Below are 13,588 nucleotides of genomic sequence, written 5' to 3' on the forward strand. Positions count from 1 at the left end.
AGCAAAAGACTGACAATGAGACACAGCCAATGAAATATAGAGAAAGTTCAAGAGGAGGGCAAGGTATTAGGAAGCAGAAGACAAAATAAATAAATAAAATAAATTTCATCCACATCTCCCTACATGTTGTCTTTATTATTTTCAGCTATTTGTATTATTATTTTCCTTTGCAAATTAGCGCAAATACGCATAAAAATGGGCATGAGCCGTTCTTTAATGTTTGTTGAAAGAGGAGAGCAAGGTATCGGGTAGCAGGAGACAATAATAATAAAATAAAATAAAACCTTTGCTTTGCAAATGGTGCCAATAAGCATGAAATCGGGCATGTTTTTTTAATAAACGTATACATTAGCTGATCAGTTTACAGTGTAAGGCTTGTCGCTTGCCATTGGCAGTTTGCTTGTTCCTGTTGCGTGTCCTCAACCTGGCCAACCCGCATGAGCTTCTAGTCTGGGGAGGAGGGGGCGGGGGAGACAACTCTCCAATATTTTAAATTTGGACTGCAGTGCCCATTTTAAACGCTTGATGTCAATGTTACATATTGCTCCTTTAAGTGAGTTTGCATCACTAGTGTCACCAAACAGAATTCCCAAAAAATGACCAAACAGGTTTCCCGAACACTCGCCCCATCGGTTGGACAAACATATGCCTGCTCACGCCATTAGTTGAGGTTGTCTGAGAGCCGCCTCCAAGTTTTCTGATTGGCTAAAACACACAGGCGTGCTCAGAATCTTATTTACTGTTTGTAGAGCCTACAGTTGGGCTGTCACAATGTGATTTCTCAGGGCACCTTTTTTAGTGATATACTGTATGTCTACTGTAGTAGAGAAGAAATCAGCTTTAATTACTCACTTCTTTTGCCAAAGGGCACTAAAATATAGGCAAACTCAAAGTCTTTGTTTAAATGCATGCTGTGCACTCCTTAGCACTGTCTGGGTGTGGTCTGTGGTGGATTGGCATTAGTCAGAATAATGGGCAGATTTGGCAGTGTGGTGCGTGAGTCAGAATGGGGAGGAGGAGCTCTATCTGCTGCTGTCTCTCTGCTCTACACTCTAACTCTATATTTAAACACATTGACCGTACAGTTTTGTCACTGTGTATTCATATTTGAATGTACATTAACTACTGATCTATTAAGCATTATATCATGCTTCTTTAATGACTCATTATGCTATTATAAAGTGTTTCTCATACATAAATATAACATTTATGTAATAATAAATGATGAATACAGTGTTGGCTGGATAAGAGCATGAAAAAGTTACAAGACACCACATGTCTTTAAAATTAAAATGCACTCCTGGTGCAAACTTTAACTTTGACTTAAAATCAGTCAGGCTCTAGAAGTGATTTGATATCGTAAGCTTATCGTAACTGTTTATCGTAAGCAAGAGATTAACACTCACTGATCATATTTCTGTTGAGGTTACAATGCATGCCAGACTGTGAGAGGAAGGACACTGCATCCCTCTAGTGGTGAAAGCGGCCTTCCACATCTTTTCCACTACAGACATTGTAGTTGTCTGACAACATAGCTATTGTCTGTCATATAGACAGTGTTTCGCAGAAGCATCTAGTTCATTGTCTTCAAATTAGGGCTGTTAATCAATTACAATTTTTAATCAGACTGATTACTTGATTAATCACAATTAATCACAATTAATCACGTTTATTTGCTTAAAAAAGGTCCCAGAATAAAGATAATTTAATATACAGTATAATTAAAATAGTCCTTGTTATAATAAAAATAATAATATTAATTTATGAAAATATAATATCAGATAATTCAAAGACATTACATTATTATGGCAGATGAGTATAGCATTGATTAGACAATACAAAAAGTGGCTTTAAAATTAAAAAAATATTATTTGGCTTATTTCCATATCACTGAACATATGCCTGGCCTACAATCCACATTTCAGATGCATTTTACAATTAAGTTCATCAATCTGTCCGATGTAGATGCGTTCTTGCGTTCTATCTGTACATGCGTAGCGTTTTACTGATTTTCAGCATCTCTGGCAATAAAAGCTGCATATTTAGGATGCTGTGTCAAGTTAAATGTAGTTTGAAATTTTAAAAATCATGTCACGAGACCCCTGCACTCTGCCTCATCCTTCTGTCTTTGACCAGCTCGGTTTATTGCCTGTACATCTGGAGTTGCGCTTACTGCCCCCTACTGTGACTCGCAAAAACATGGAGGTGGAACTTCAAGCTTGAATTGCTCCATTGGTAGAAAAATTCCTTATTACAGTGGTACGATTAAATGCGTTACATTTTTTAACACATTTTATTTTTATTATTATTTTATTTCACATATTAGTTTTTTATATAATTAACTGCACTGAATTAACGCGTTAAATCAACACCCTATCAACACATATATACATTTCACAATCTACATCTATTTACTGTTTGTAGGCCCTAATAGTGCTCTTAATATGTCACACACTCTTTCTCTCTGATACACACAAACATATTTTACCCAAAGCAGCTCTCAGGCTGCCTTCATGTGTTATCGGAATTATTCTACTTCCCACTTCTGAAGTGGTAATTACGAGTACGTCGTGTTCACATGCTTTGTTGTCGGAAAGAACTGGAAACATGGACGACGCCAGGTTCATTCATTCATATTTCTTGAGGAAATTTGACACCATAATACATATCACTCAGTTTTCTGACGATAATGGAAATTTGGTCAAATACAAGCTATTTTCACAGTGTAAACATTTTCAACATGCATAGAATGGTTGCTGATATACATAAATGAATATGACCAAAACAACAAGCGCTAACAATTCGTTTTATTTCGAAAAATGAACAAAACCGGTCATTCACTGCAGAAACTGTACTCTTCTCCGCCATGTTAAAAGTTTAGGACTCCTCCCATCTCGGAAACTCGGGTATCAAAATTATCTCAGAGTTTCCAAGTCGTAATTATGACTTGAGGGATCATTCATGTGCAACTTTTAAGTGGGAAACTCGTATTTACAATAATTCAGATAGCACGTGAAGGCAGCATCAATCCATGCATTAACACATTAAACTGACACGTCATGTTTAATACCTTTAATTTATTTAAATTATAAACAAAGGTTTGATCAAAAAAGGTAATAAGACATAAATAGCATCATTGTAATTCATATTTCAATAATTAGTTTAAAAAGTTTTTCAATTCCTTAAATGTATTTCTCTAAAAAAAAACAACAACATCAAAACCAAGATATCAGATTCCAAACCAGTGTTTCCCAAAACAGTGAATAAATAAATAAATAAATAAAAACCTAAAACATTAAAACTTGCCCAGAAGTCCCCCTCCATCCTATTTATCATCAAAAAGTAGAAATCTTAATTCTAAAGGTGTTTTTTTTTATTTAACATATAATAATAATAATAATAATAATAATATTTGTATTATTATTATTGTTAATATTAATTATAATATTGTAACTGTTGTTATTGTTTTAATGTAAACTATTCTTATTTTACTTAACTTTTACATTGTCATACATTTTAAGCAATTTATTTTTAAACCTGATTATGGTCATTTTACTGTGGCTGGTCTCAATTTTTTATTTTACTTTTTGTTTTTTTCATATGAAAAATGATATTGTATAGGTTTGTAGAGATGTGAAGGTCCATAGCAAGTAGCATGTTTGTGTGTTAACTCTTTTTACTTTGTACACAATCAACAATTTTCCACATTCAGTTTCACTAAGTTAATACCATTGACATCTTCACACAACTGTTTATGTTTAAATGTGTTTTATGTACATAATCTTGTAGGTTTTATTTGCATATTTGCACACATACAGTAGTGTGCTGTGAGTGTGCAAGATAACAAGTGTCTCAGGTTATCTAGTAGCAATGAAACCTGTGCAGCTCAACACCAAGCTGGGGTCTGTCAACTGCATGAGCGCGTCAACAATGTCCTTCCTAAGAGACAGACAGAGAGAGAGAGAGAGAGAGAGAGATTACTTTACATTGTTGTTAGTATTTGTACTGCACTTTGCTTTCTGGATCACAGGCAAATCTCTACCACCTTGGGTCAAAGCAAATTCAACTTTCAGGTTAAATGGCCGATTCATCACATACAGTGGGAACTACAGCATCATCAGATCATTATCCATGACTTCACCGTCATGCCAGTTGACCTGCCAGAGCAATCATACTCTTACTCTTTTTAGTTAAAGGTGCTCTCAATAACTTTTGTCTTTGTGTCATTTGGATTTACAGTGACACCTAGTGGCTTGGATGCAGCATCATTTAAAATCAATAGTTTTTAGTTTCAGATGCCATTGTAGTAAATGTAGTATTCACAGTCAGCCATGATTACTTTAATCAATGAGTGAAAGTATCAAATAACAGGATGGTTACTGAGATTAAGTGAGTAGTATTCGACTGGTCATGTGATTCTAACATGGCAACCCCCATGTGTGGACCCTCTCCATGTAGAATAAAACAGCTTTTATAAGGTTACTGATATGACTGCAGTCTTCATTTTAATGTGAGTGCTCATGATTTCCTACATATATTGCAAAATTACAATTCATGTCTTTAGGAGTTAAACTTTTTTAATGAGGAAAAAATTACCGAGTGCACCTTTAAGACCAAAATAAAATTAATTCAGGAAATCCAGGTGTTTCCTTTAAGAGGTGTGGCCAAAAGCGTTATGCCATTTCTAATGGGCGCAAGCCAACTTTGTGGCAGAAATTCACGTGCCTAAATTTGGTCAGTCCAATCGAGTACCTTCTGCAGATCATTTGTTTTAAACCATCCTTATATGCTGTTCATGACTTGTATGATTTTTTCCTGAGGAACTGGAACACAAAAGGAGTGACTATCAAAATGTGAAAGCTGCTCTTTTCCATACAATGAAAATTCATGATGATGACTAGTTACTGAGTTCAGCTGCAATTGTGCTTGGTTTAAAATATAAATAAAAATCAGTCAGGATTTAAACCAGGATTGAACCTCATTGGTTCTCGTGTCATGATGTCATAACATTTAGTTGTGAGATGCACAAGAACCAATGAGATTGGATGTTACTGACAGTGTTGAGTAAGTTACTCAAAATAAGTAGTCCACTTTACATTACTAATTACTTCTCTAAAATTGTAATCAGATTACTTCGCCGATTAGTTAATTGACAAGAGTCACATTACTAATTGCTTTAATTATAAGGTACTTTCTAAAACACTTCATAGAAAAGTTTGTTTTTCTGCTCAACAAATGACAAATAATGTCTGTAATTCCTCCTTATTCATTGTCGCACACCCTTCAGATGTCACAGAAACACAGACGTACATATGAACATGAATATTTTAAATATCTTAAAATATTTTAAACGTATTATACAGAATATAATTTTAGAAATGTGTGTAACTCAAGAAATGTACTTAATTACTTTAAATGAAAGTCATTAACTGTAATCTGATTACAAGAATTTAAAATGTAATGTGTTATGCTACTTCTTTTTACTAAAAGTAATAAGATTAAAGTAAAAATTACTTTGTAATCAGATTACACCCGACACTGGTTACTGATGTGTTGCCATATTTGATCTGTGCTCTGTTTGCAGTAGTTGATCAATGAGTGAATAACAACCTACATTTTGGTCCGTTCATCAAACAAAGTGATCATATGCCTCCTGAAGACTTGGAATAGGAGTCCCATGGACTATTTTTATGATGCTTCAAATATCTCTTTTTGTTTTTACAAGAAGTTCAAATGGGGGTGAGTAAATAATTACCGAACTTTCATTTTTTGATTAACTATTCCTTTAAAGGATTAGTTCACCCAAAAATGAAAATTCTCTCATAATTTACTCACCCTCATGCCAACCCAGAAGTACATGACTTCCTTTCTTCAGCAGAACACATTTGAAGAAAAATAGAAAAAATATCTCAACTCAGTAGGTCCTTATAATGGATGTGGATGGTAACACGATTTTTGATGCTCCAGTAAGCACAGCCGATCAGCATTAACATTATCCATACGACTCCAGTGGTTCAATGATTGTCTTATAAAGCGAAACGATCGCTTTTGTTGCGAAAAAGATCAATATTTAAGTACTTTTTAACTATAAATCATTGCTTCCACGGTATGCATGTTCACAGGAGGGCTGAGGTCTCGCAATCTCTTGTGTGACGTATTGATGTTGGCATGTTCACACGTGAAGTGACGCATGCGTGACACACCCAGAAGAGCAGCGCTGTTTACAACTGAGTAGGAGGAATGATGTACAGACCGCACGCCGTAAAGCAAATTTTTTGCACAGCCATATTTATTTGAACCTGAGTACTTTGACCAGGAGCACAGGCAGATGGAGGAGGCTGGACCAACAAGCCTCAGAGAGCTCAGGAGACGTGGTGGTGCACATGTAGGCAATGCCAGGCAATGCCAACAGAGGTAGAGAGTGTCTGCTGCAACAAATGGAATATTGCCATGCCATCGCTGGAAAGACCTGACCTCAGGCCTCTCGTGAATATGCATACTGCTGCTTACCGGACATGATGATTTATAGTTAAAAAGTACTTAAATATTGATCTTTTTCGCCAAAAAAAAAAAAAACGATTGTAAGACATTCATTTAACCACTGGAGTCCTATGGATGACATTAATGCTGATCGGCTGTGCTTTATGGACCATCAAAAATCATTATAAGGACCTACTGAGCTGAGAAAGTTTTCTATTTTTCTTCAAATGTGTTCTGCTGAAGAAAGAAAGTCATGAACATCTGGGATGGAATGAGGTTGAGCAAATGATGAGAGAATTTTCATTTTTGGGTGAACTATCCCTTTAATACTGTGTTAAATGTTAATGTATACAACCTTATTGTAAAATTTTACCGGCTTACTTATTTCTCCATTTTAATCTCAAAAATTTTACACACATCACTTTTAAACATGTTAGGGAGCCAAACCTAACCTCAAACCTAAACCTATATGTAATCATAGTCTCAGAAGACCAGCTGTCAAACATACTGCCACAAATATGCCAAATCAGAAGTGCTTTTTTACACGCAAACACATACACACACTGTCAAGACTGCTGCAGTTGTGCACTGGAAATAGCTTGTAATAGTATTGGTTTGATAATTGCAGTGTCATTGGGATGATTGTGTGCATCTGTTTGAATGCGTGTGTGTTTAGATTAGTTTGCATGTGTTTCTCATTGCAGCCAACATGCAGCACTCTCTGGTTAAGTTGCAACAGAGGAATTCTGGGTACTCTGTGTTTCAGGGGAGACTGAACTAGTTCATAAAATTTTTAGTATCTCTATTGATAATAAATACAATTTCAGGAAATCCCTAAGTCATAATTACATGATATACAACACATTTCCTCCAGAATTCCTATATTGTAAGTGTTTTTTTCCAGTCACCACCAGGCATTGTACTTAACCATGACCATCACACTTTCACTGTTAAATGCTAAGGTAGACCCACAATGAAGAAAGGGAGAAAGAGTAACAAAGGAAACAAATATAAAGAAGAGCATAAGTATTTGCTGTCTCTCACTAGCTAAATGAAAGCTTTAAGGAGTAGTTCACATAAAAATTTAATTTCTATCATCATTTAGTCACCTTTCTGTAATTTCAAACCCTAAACTTTCTTTCACTGGAGGAACACAAAAGGAGATGTTAGGAACTTTCACACTGCTCTTTTCCATACATAAAAGCACACAGTTACTGACTGGGCTGTCAAGCTCCAAAAAGTAAAAAAATACCATAACAGCTCCATATCATCCAAAAAGTAATCCATTCAACTTCTGTTCTGTATTCCAAGTCTTCTGAAGCCATACGGTTGCTTTGTGTGTAGAACAGACTAAAATTTAAGTCATTATTCATAATTTTATTTGCAGTTTCGCACATTCAAGCTTGACACATTGTGATCGTTTATGAGATATGCAAGAAACAATGGTTTGTGTATTGAAGCATATGGCAGGCTAATTCAGCCTAAAAAGCTCCCAGCGTTACTCATCGCAGTTCAAAATTATGGCTCAAACTTAATTTTGACTAGTTAAAATTTAATTTTTACTAGTAACACTTACAATACAAGATCTGCAATTTCATTTTGACAAGCAATAATTACATTTTTACTAATAAGAACTGCATTTTTCAAGTCAAAGTTGAATTGCAGAAATCTTGAACTGATGACTCCATTACAGAGCTCTTGAATCAGACTAGTAAGAACTCAATTGTAGAGCTCTTTAATACGAATTTCTTACTAGTAAAAACTCCATTAGAAACCTCTTGAATAAGACTTTTTACTAGACTTTTTTATTGTAGATTTCTTTAATAAGAATTCTTATTAGTAAAAACTCCATTAGAAAGCTTTTGAATTAGACTTTTTACTAGTACAAATATATTTGTAGAGCTCTTTAATGAGAATTTTTACAGGTAAAAACTCCATTAGAGAGCTCTTGAATCAGACTAGTAAGAACTCAATTATAGAGCTCTTTAATAAAAAGTTCTTACAAATAAAAACTCCATTAGAGAGCTTTTGAATCAGACTTTTTACTAGTAAAAATTTATTTGTAGAGCTCTTTAATAATCATTTTTACAGGTAAAAACTCCATTAGAGAGCTCTTGAATTAGACTTTTTACCAGTAAAAAGTCCATTAGAGAGCTCTTGAATTAGAATTTTTACTAGTAAAAATTCCATTAGAAAGCTCTTGAATTAGACTTTTGTATTAGTAAGAACTACATTTTATAGCTCTTTAATAAGAATTTTTACCAGTAAAAATTCCATTAGAGAGCTCTTGAATTAGACTTTTGTATTAGTAAGAACTACATTTTATAGCTCTTTAATAAGAATTCTTACCAGTAAAACTCCATTAGAAAGTTCTTGAATTAGACTTTTTACTAGTAAAATTGTATTTGTTGAGCTCTTTAATAAGAATTATTATAAGTAAAACGCCATTAGAGAGCTCTTGAATTAGACTTTTTACCAGTAAAAACTCCATTAGAGAGCTCTTGAATTAGACTTTTGTACTAGTAAGAACTACATTTTATAGCTCTTTAATAAGAATTCTTACCAGTAAAACTCCATTAGAAAGTTCTTGAATTAGACTTTTTACCAGTGAAAACTCCATTAGAAACCTCTTTATTAAGAATTCTTACCATTAAAACTCCACTAGAAAGCTTTTGAATTAGACTTTTTACTAGTAAAAATGTAATTGCAGAGCTCTTTAATTAAATTCTTACTAGTAAAACCTGAATCATATATCTCTTAAATTGAAAACCAATGGAAGTCAATTGAGACATACGACTAGTCAAATTTAAATTATAGATGTGTGACCCAACAGATTTTACTAGTTAAAATGGAATTGTAGATCAAATGTGACTTATTACAAGTCAAAATTGGATTTTGAATTTTAAGATTTGAGAGGTACATGGAGGGGAAGATTTTCAGTGAAAAACAACTTAAATTTAGGTCTTTTATTCACACAAAGCTATCATATGGCTTCACATGGATCGACTGGACAACTTTTATGGTGCTTTTGAATTTTGACACATTCACTAAATGTTTTTATTGTGTAGGAAAAAGCAGTGTGAACACTCTTTTCTCCTTTTGTATTCCACGGAAGAAAGAAAATCATACGTGTTTGGAATGGCATGAGTTCTGCATAACTCACATATTACACATAAGGCACACACATTGAAATGAGAAGGTAAAACATAATTTTAACCACAAATAATGTCTGTAATTCCTTCTTGTTCTATTTATGGCACAAAACAGAACCCTTCTGGAAATTATCAAAAACACACTGCAATCACACCTTGAGTATAGTTCACTGCTGAAATCATCAAAGCTAGAGAAAGAGGGTTAAAAATGTGTAATTAATTTCAAATCAAACTGAAAAATTATTGGTCAAATCTCACTTAATTGATCAATGAAAGTCAGAAATGCAACAAACACAGTTCATCCATCGTAGCATGGCAACACGGCATGCAGTCCAGCACATGGCCGGTCGCCAGGGGCGACGGGCAGAAAAACAAACAATAGGTGTGTCCCAAACTGCACACTTCTGCACTATTCTATGCCACTTTGTAGTGCAAGTAGTGCGATAAGTATGTTTGCACTGAAAATACAATAAAAAGACGTACTACAAGTACCCAGATGATGTACTTCTTTAACTGAAATACAGGAGTGTGGAACATTAAACACTTCATGCACTCAGCGGTCACGACTTGCCCTTTGTAGCGGAAGGGGTGGGGTTGCCTGCCCGCGATGCTGTTCTGACATAACACTTGTAATTAATGGTGAATGTGGCAACTAGCTAAACTTCAGTGAAGACAGCACCTTACAAATGTGAGTTAAATGCTTTACCATCACCCCACACTGTGTGAATATGTACATTATTTGAGATACAAGTGTTGAAATGAGGTTGACTAACATGCTAAAGCTAGCAGCAACACATCGTGTGTATCTGAAATGTCACTTCCTTCAGCTGATAAACAGCAAATGCTTCCGTGTAGTAAAAATATGTTTCTGTTTCACTTGAGACGATACTACACTTTTAAAATTCATACAATTGATGACCGAGTGCATAGTGTATAGTGTAAGTGCATAGTGTAAAGTGTGTCATTTGGGACACAGCTAATATCGGCAAGGGCAACCCAAACACAGGCAATTGCCATTGCAACCCAAACACAGGCAATCGCCAATGGCAACCAAAACAGGCCAATCAACTTACTACAACTTGAGAGGTAGGGGGATTATCTGTTGCTAGGTAACCATTGCCATAGCCATGAGGTCTCCCGTCATTTATTATTGGCCGCTTGGACCTTGGGGTGTGGTTTGTTGTTTTCAGAGAGAAAGTACAAAGAGTCAACATGCATAAAAAAGAAGGATCATATTAATTTATTCTTATTTATCAAAACTTATAAGGTTTTATTACCTTTTTAAGTTATTGAACAGTAGTAATTATCTGACATATTTGGGCATTTCTTCAACTTCGGGAACTTGGCAATATGGAGTTCTAGATAGTAAAGTCTCATTAAAACATTTTTCATACTCTCAATAATTTTTTTTAATTTGAATTTAAAATCCAAGTGTATGTACATGCATCACAGTCTTTTTTTAAGTCATGGAAATTCCCACCACAATGTCATTTCTGCCACATCCACACAAATTCATTTTCGCTTGAAAACACATTCATTTCGCCATGTTTAGGCCTCTCATCCATAATAGAATGGCATTCTCCTCCACCAAAAACTGTGCGTTTCAACGTCAGGAAATTGAAAACAGGGTTTTCAATGAAAACGAATTAGTGTGTATGTGGTTTCAATTCTGTACCATGTTTAATATAAAGCAGAGGCTATTTGCCCTAAGTGTAAAAAGCAACAAAAAGCATCTTCTTTGCACTAAGTGTAAATAGCGTTGCAAATAGTCACTCTTTCTCTGTTCTTTTAACCCACTCAACATCTAACCTATAAACTAGTTCAGTGTATCTTGTCCAGCAGTTGACCCCAAAGAAATTTGCCATTGATGTCTTGAGCTTGGTCTCAGCAATGGTGGGTGGAGTTAGTGTAAATAGCCTCTGCCAACAAGATGGGCTATTTGCACTTAGTGAAAATAGACACTCCGTTATTATAATTCAGTGGTGGAAATGACAGTCACTGAAATTAATTTGTAACATTTTTGAAACCTTGGTCTTGCAAATACTAATTTTATAGCTCAAATTTTACATCCTAAATACACACAATTAAATCACATGTTAAAAAGTTTCCAAGTCAGTTTTAATGTGATCTTCATACAGTACAACAAAGAGAAAAGTTGAAATCTGTTAACAAAAATCAACCCCTGGGACATGAAATTGCCTGAAGTTGAAGAAACACCCATTTCGTGTAACGCTAAATTCTCAACGTGTTTATAAAGCCTGCCAGCCATCTTCTAGGGTTGTCTGAATGATATTATCCTTTTGTTATCAATAACATTTGTTCTTATTCTCCTTTACCTGTGTGTTTTACCATTCAGATGGGTACTAAATCCCAGCCGATCTTCCATTAAGTTACATTTATGCCCTCTTACCTTTCCACAGTTAATGTTTTCCAGAAATCCAGAAGAAAATTAGCTTTTTGAGCCATGGGTTCCCTTGGGAATTTCCTATGGGTTTTTATAATGGGGGTTTTCAATGTATGAGTTAAATAAGGTCTGTTGTAAACATTACGAAGAAACTTGGACGTTTTGTTCTACAACATAAATTACACAAAGTCATACCTCAGATGTGAATTTTGAAGCTGTCTTGTTGTTAAAAAAATAAAATAATAATAATTATGTTGCCAACATGTTGCTAGATATGAACTAAACTGAAAAACCCCATTATAAAAAAAACGTAGGAAATTCCCAAGGGAACCCATGTAGAAATTGCTTTCTGGGCTCGCCTACAAATTGACGTCACGGCTGAACAGCTCTATTGGCTTTTTGCTCCTCTCCTCTCTTACCGGTCTCTCTCTCTCAGTAGGGTCTGTTGGCATCTTTCGGTCTTTTCAGTTGCACTTTGAGTCTCTTCATGCCGATCTGAAATCCATTCATGGCCTGGATGGCTGTCTGAGCACTCCCTGGATTATCAAAGCTCACAAAGCCTGAGAGAGAGACAGAGAGTAAGAGAGGCAGAGACAAAGAAATGGGAAGGAGAATAATGTTTACACATGAGAATGGAGAGGAAGAGGAAGAAACAGATATTTTGAAGGAAATGTGAGTGATTGCCCATGGTTGCCAGGGCTTGCTCTGTGGTTGCTAGGGTGTTCCGCAGCTCAGGTGTTCTATACCTGGTTGTTTCTATAGAGCATGGTGCTAGCCATGCCAAGGTTGTGGGTTCAATTCCAAGTTTTTTTTTGGATAAAAGCATCTGCCAAATGAACATTAATTGTTCTGATTGGTTGCTTACTGGCTCATAAACCCACTCCAACGTATTATGTTATGTTGTGTTGTGCTCTGCTATGCTATACTGTGCTTTTTTGTTATGATATTCTGGCCTCTAGATATGGCTTAGTCTTTGTAAGTCTATGGGATGGTTGGAAGGTCAGTATTTTGATCATTCTTACCGAAGCACTTGCTCTGGTTGGTGGCTCGGTCAACAAACACTTTGGCAGAAATGACGTTACCGAATGGCAGAAACATCTGCAGCATTTCTGAGTCAGTGAACTCCTCAGGCAAATGATAAATGAAGACGTTACATCCTTCAGGACCTGCAAAATACACACATAAACACATCAGACTGAACCAAAGCATTGGCAGACATAAAAATAAGTAGTAACAGTAATATTCAATCTTACATACACTGGCCCCAAAAGTATTTAAACATTTAAGTCACACTTAAAAATGTATATATGTCTTTGTATTACACAATACATTCGAAAACAAAAATGGTTTAGAGAAGTGAAGTTAGTTCTGAGAAAATATGTAGCATCATTTGTTTGCAGTTGTCACTTGGTTTGATGTTTTGTTATCTGATGCAATGTACTTCCTACATTTTTAAGTGTGACTTTAGTGTCCAAAATTGTCTAAAAATTATTTGGAGGCCACTGTATATGAGTCATGAAAATTCATATTTGATTAAAAAATAAATCAATGA

At 35.1% G+C, this 13,588-nt stretch overlaps 1 protein-coding gene across 4 annotated transcripts in view; it reads right to left on the reverse strand.

Annotated features, from left to right (window-relative positions):
* Positions 1-3,497: 3,497 nt before the first annotated feature.
* The window catches only part of LOC127454392 (CUGBP Elav-like family member 3), a 56,267-nt gene continuing 46,176 nt past the window's right edge, over positions 3,498-13,588 (reverse strand). For all 4 annotated transcript variants that reach the window (XM_051721576.1, XM_051721575.1, XM_051721574.1 and 1 more), the window contains 3 exons: positions 13,059-13,202; positions 12,456-12,596; positions 3,498-3,939 (listed from right to left, as the gene is read on the reverse strand). In XM_051721576.1, coding sequence (XP_051577536.1) covers positions 12,469-12,596; positions 13,059-13,202 — 272 coding nt within the window. In that variant the 3' untranslated portion in view covers positions 3,498-3,939; positions 12,456-12,468. The remainder of the gene's footprint in view (positions 3,940-12,455; positions 12,597-13,058; positions 13,203-13,588) is intronic.

Source organism: Myxocyprinus asiaticus, chromosome 16, assembly GCF_019703515.2.
Source record: "Myxocyprinus asiaticus isolate MX2 ecotype Aquarium Trade chromosome 16, UBuf_Myxa_2, whole genome shotgun sequence".
Classification (NCBI taxonomy): Eukaryota; Metazoa; Chordata; class Actinopteri; order Cypriniformes; family Catostomidae; genus Myxocyprinus; species Myxocyprinus asiaticus.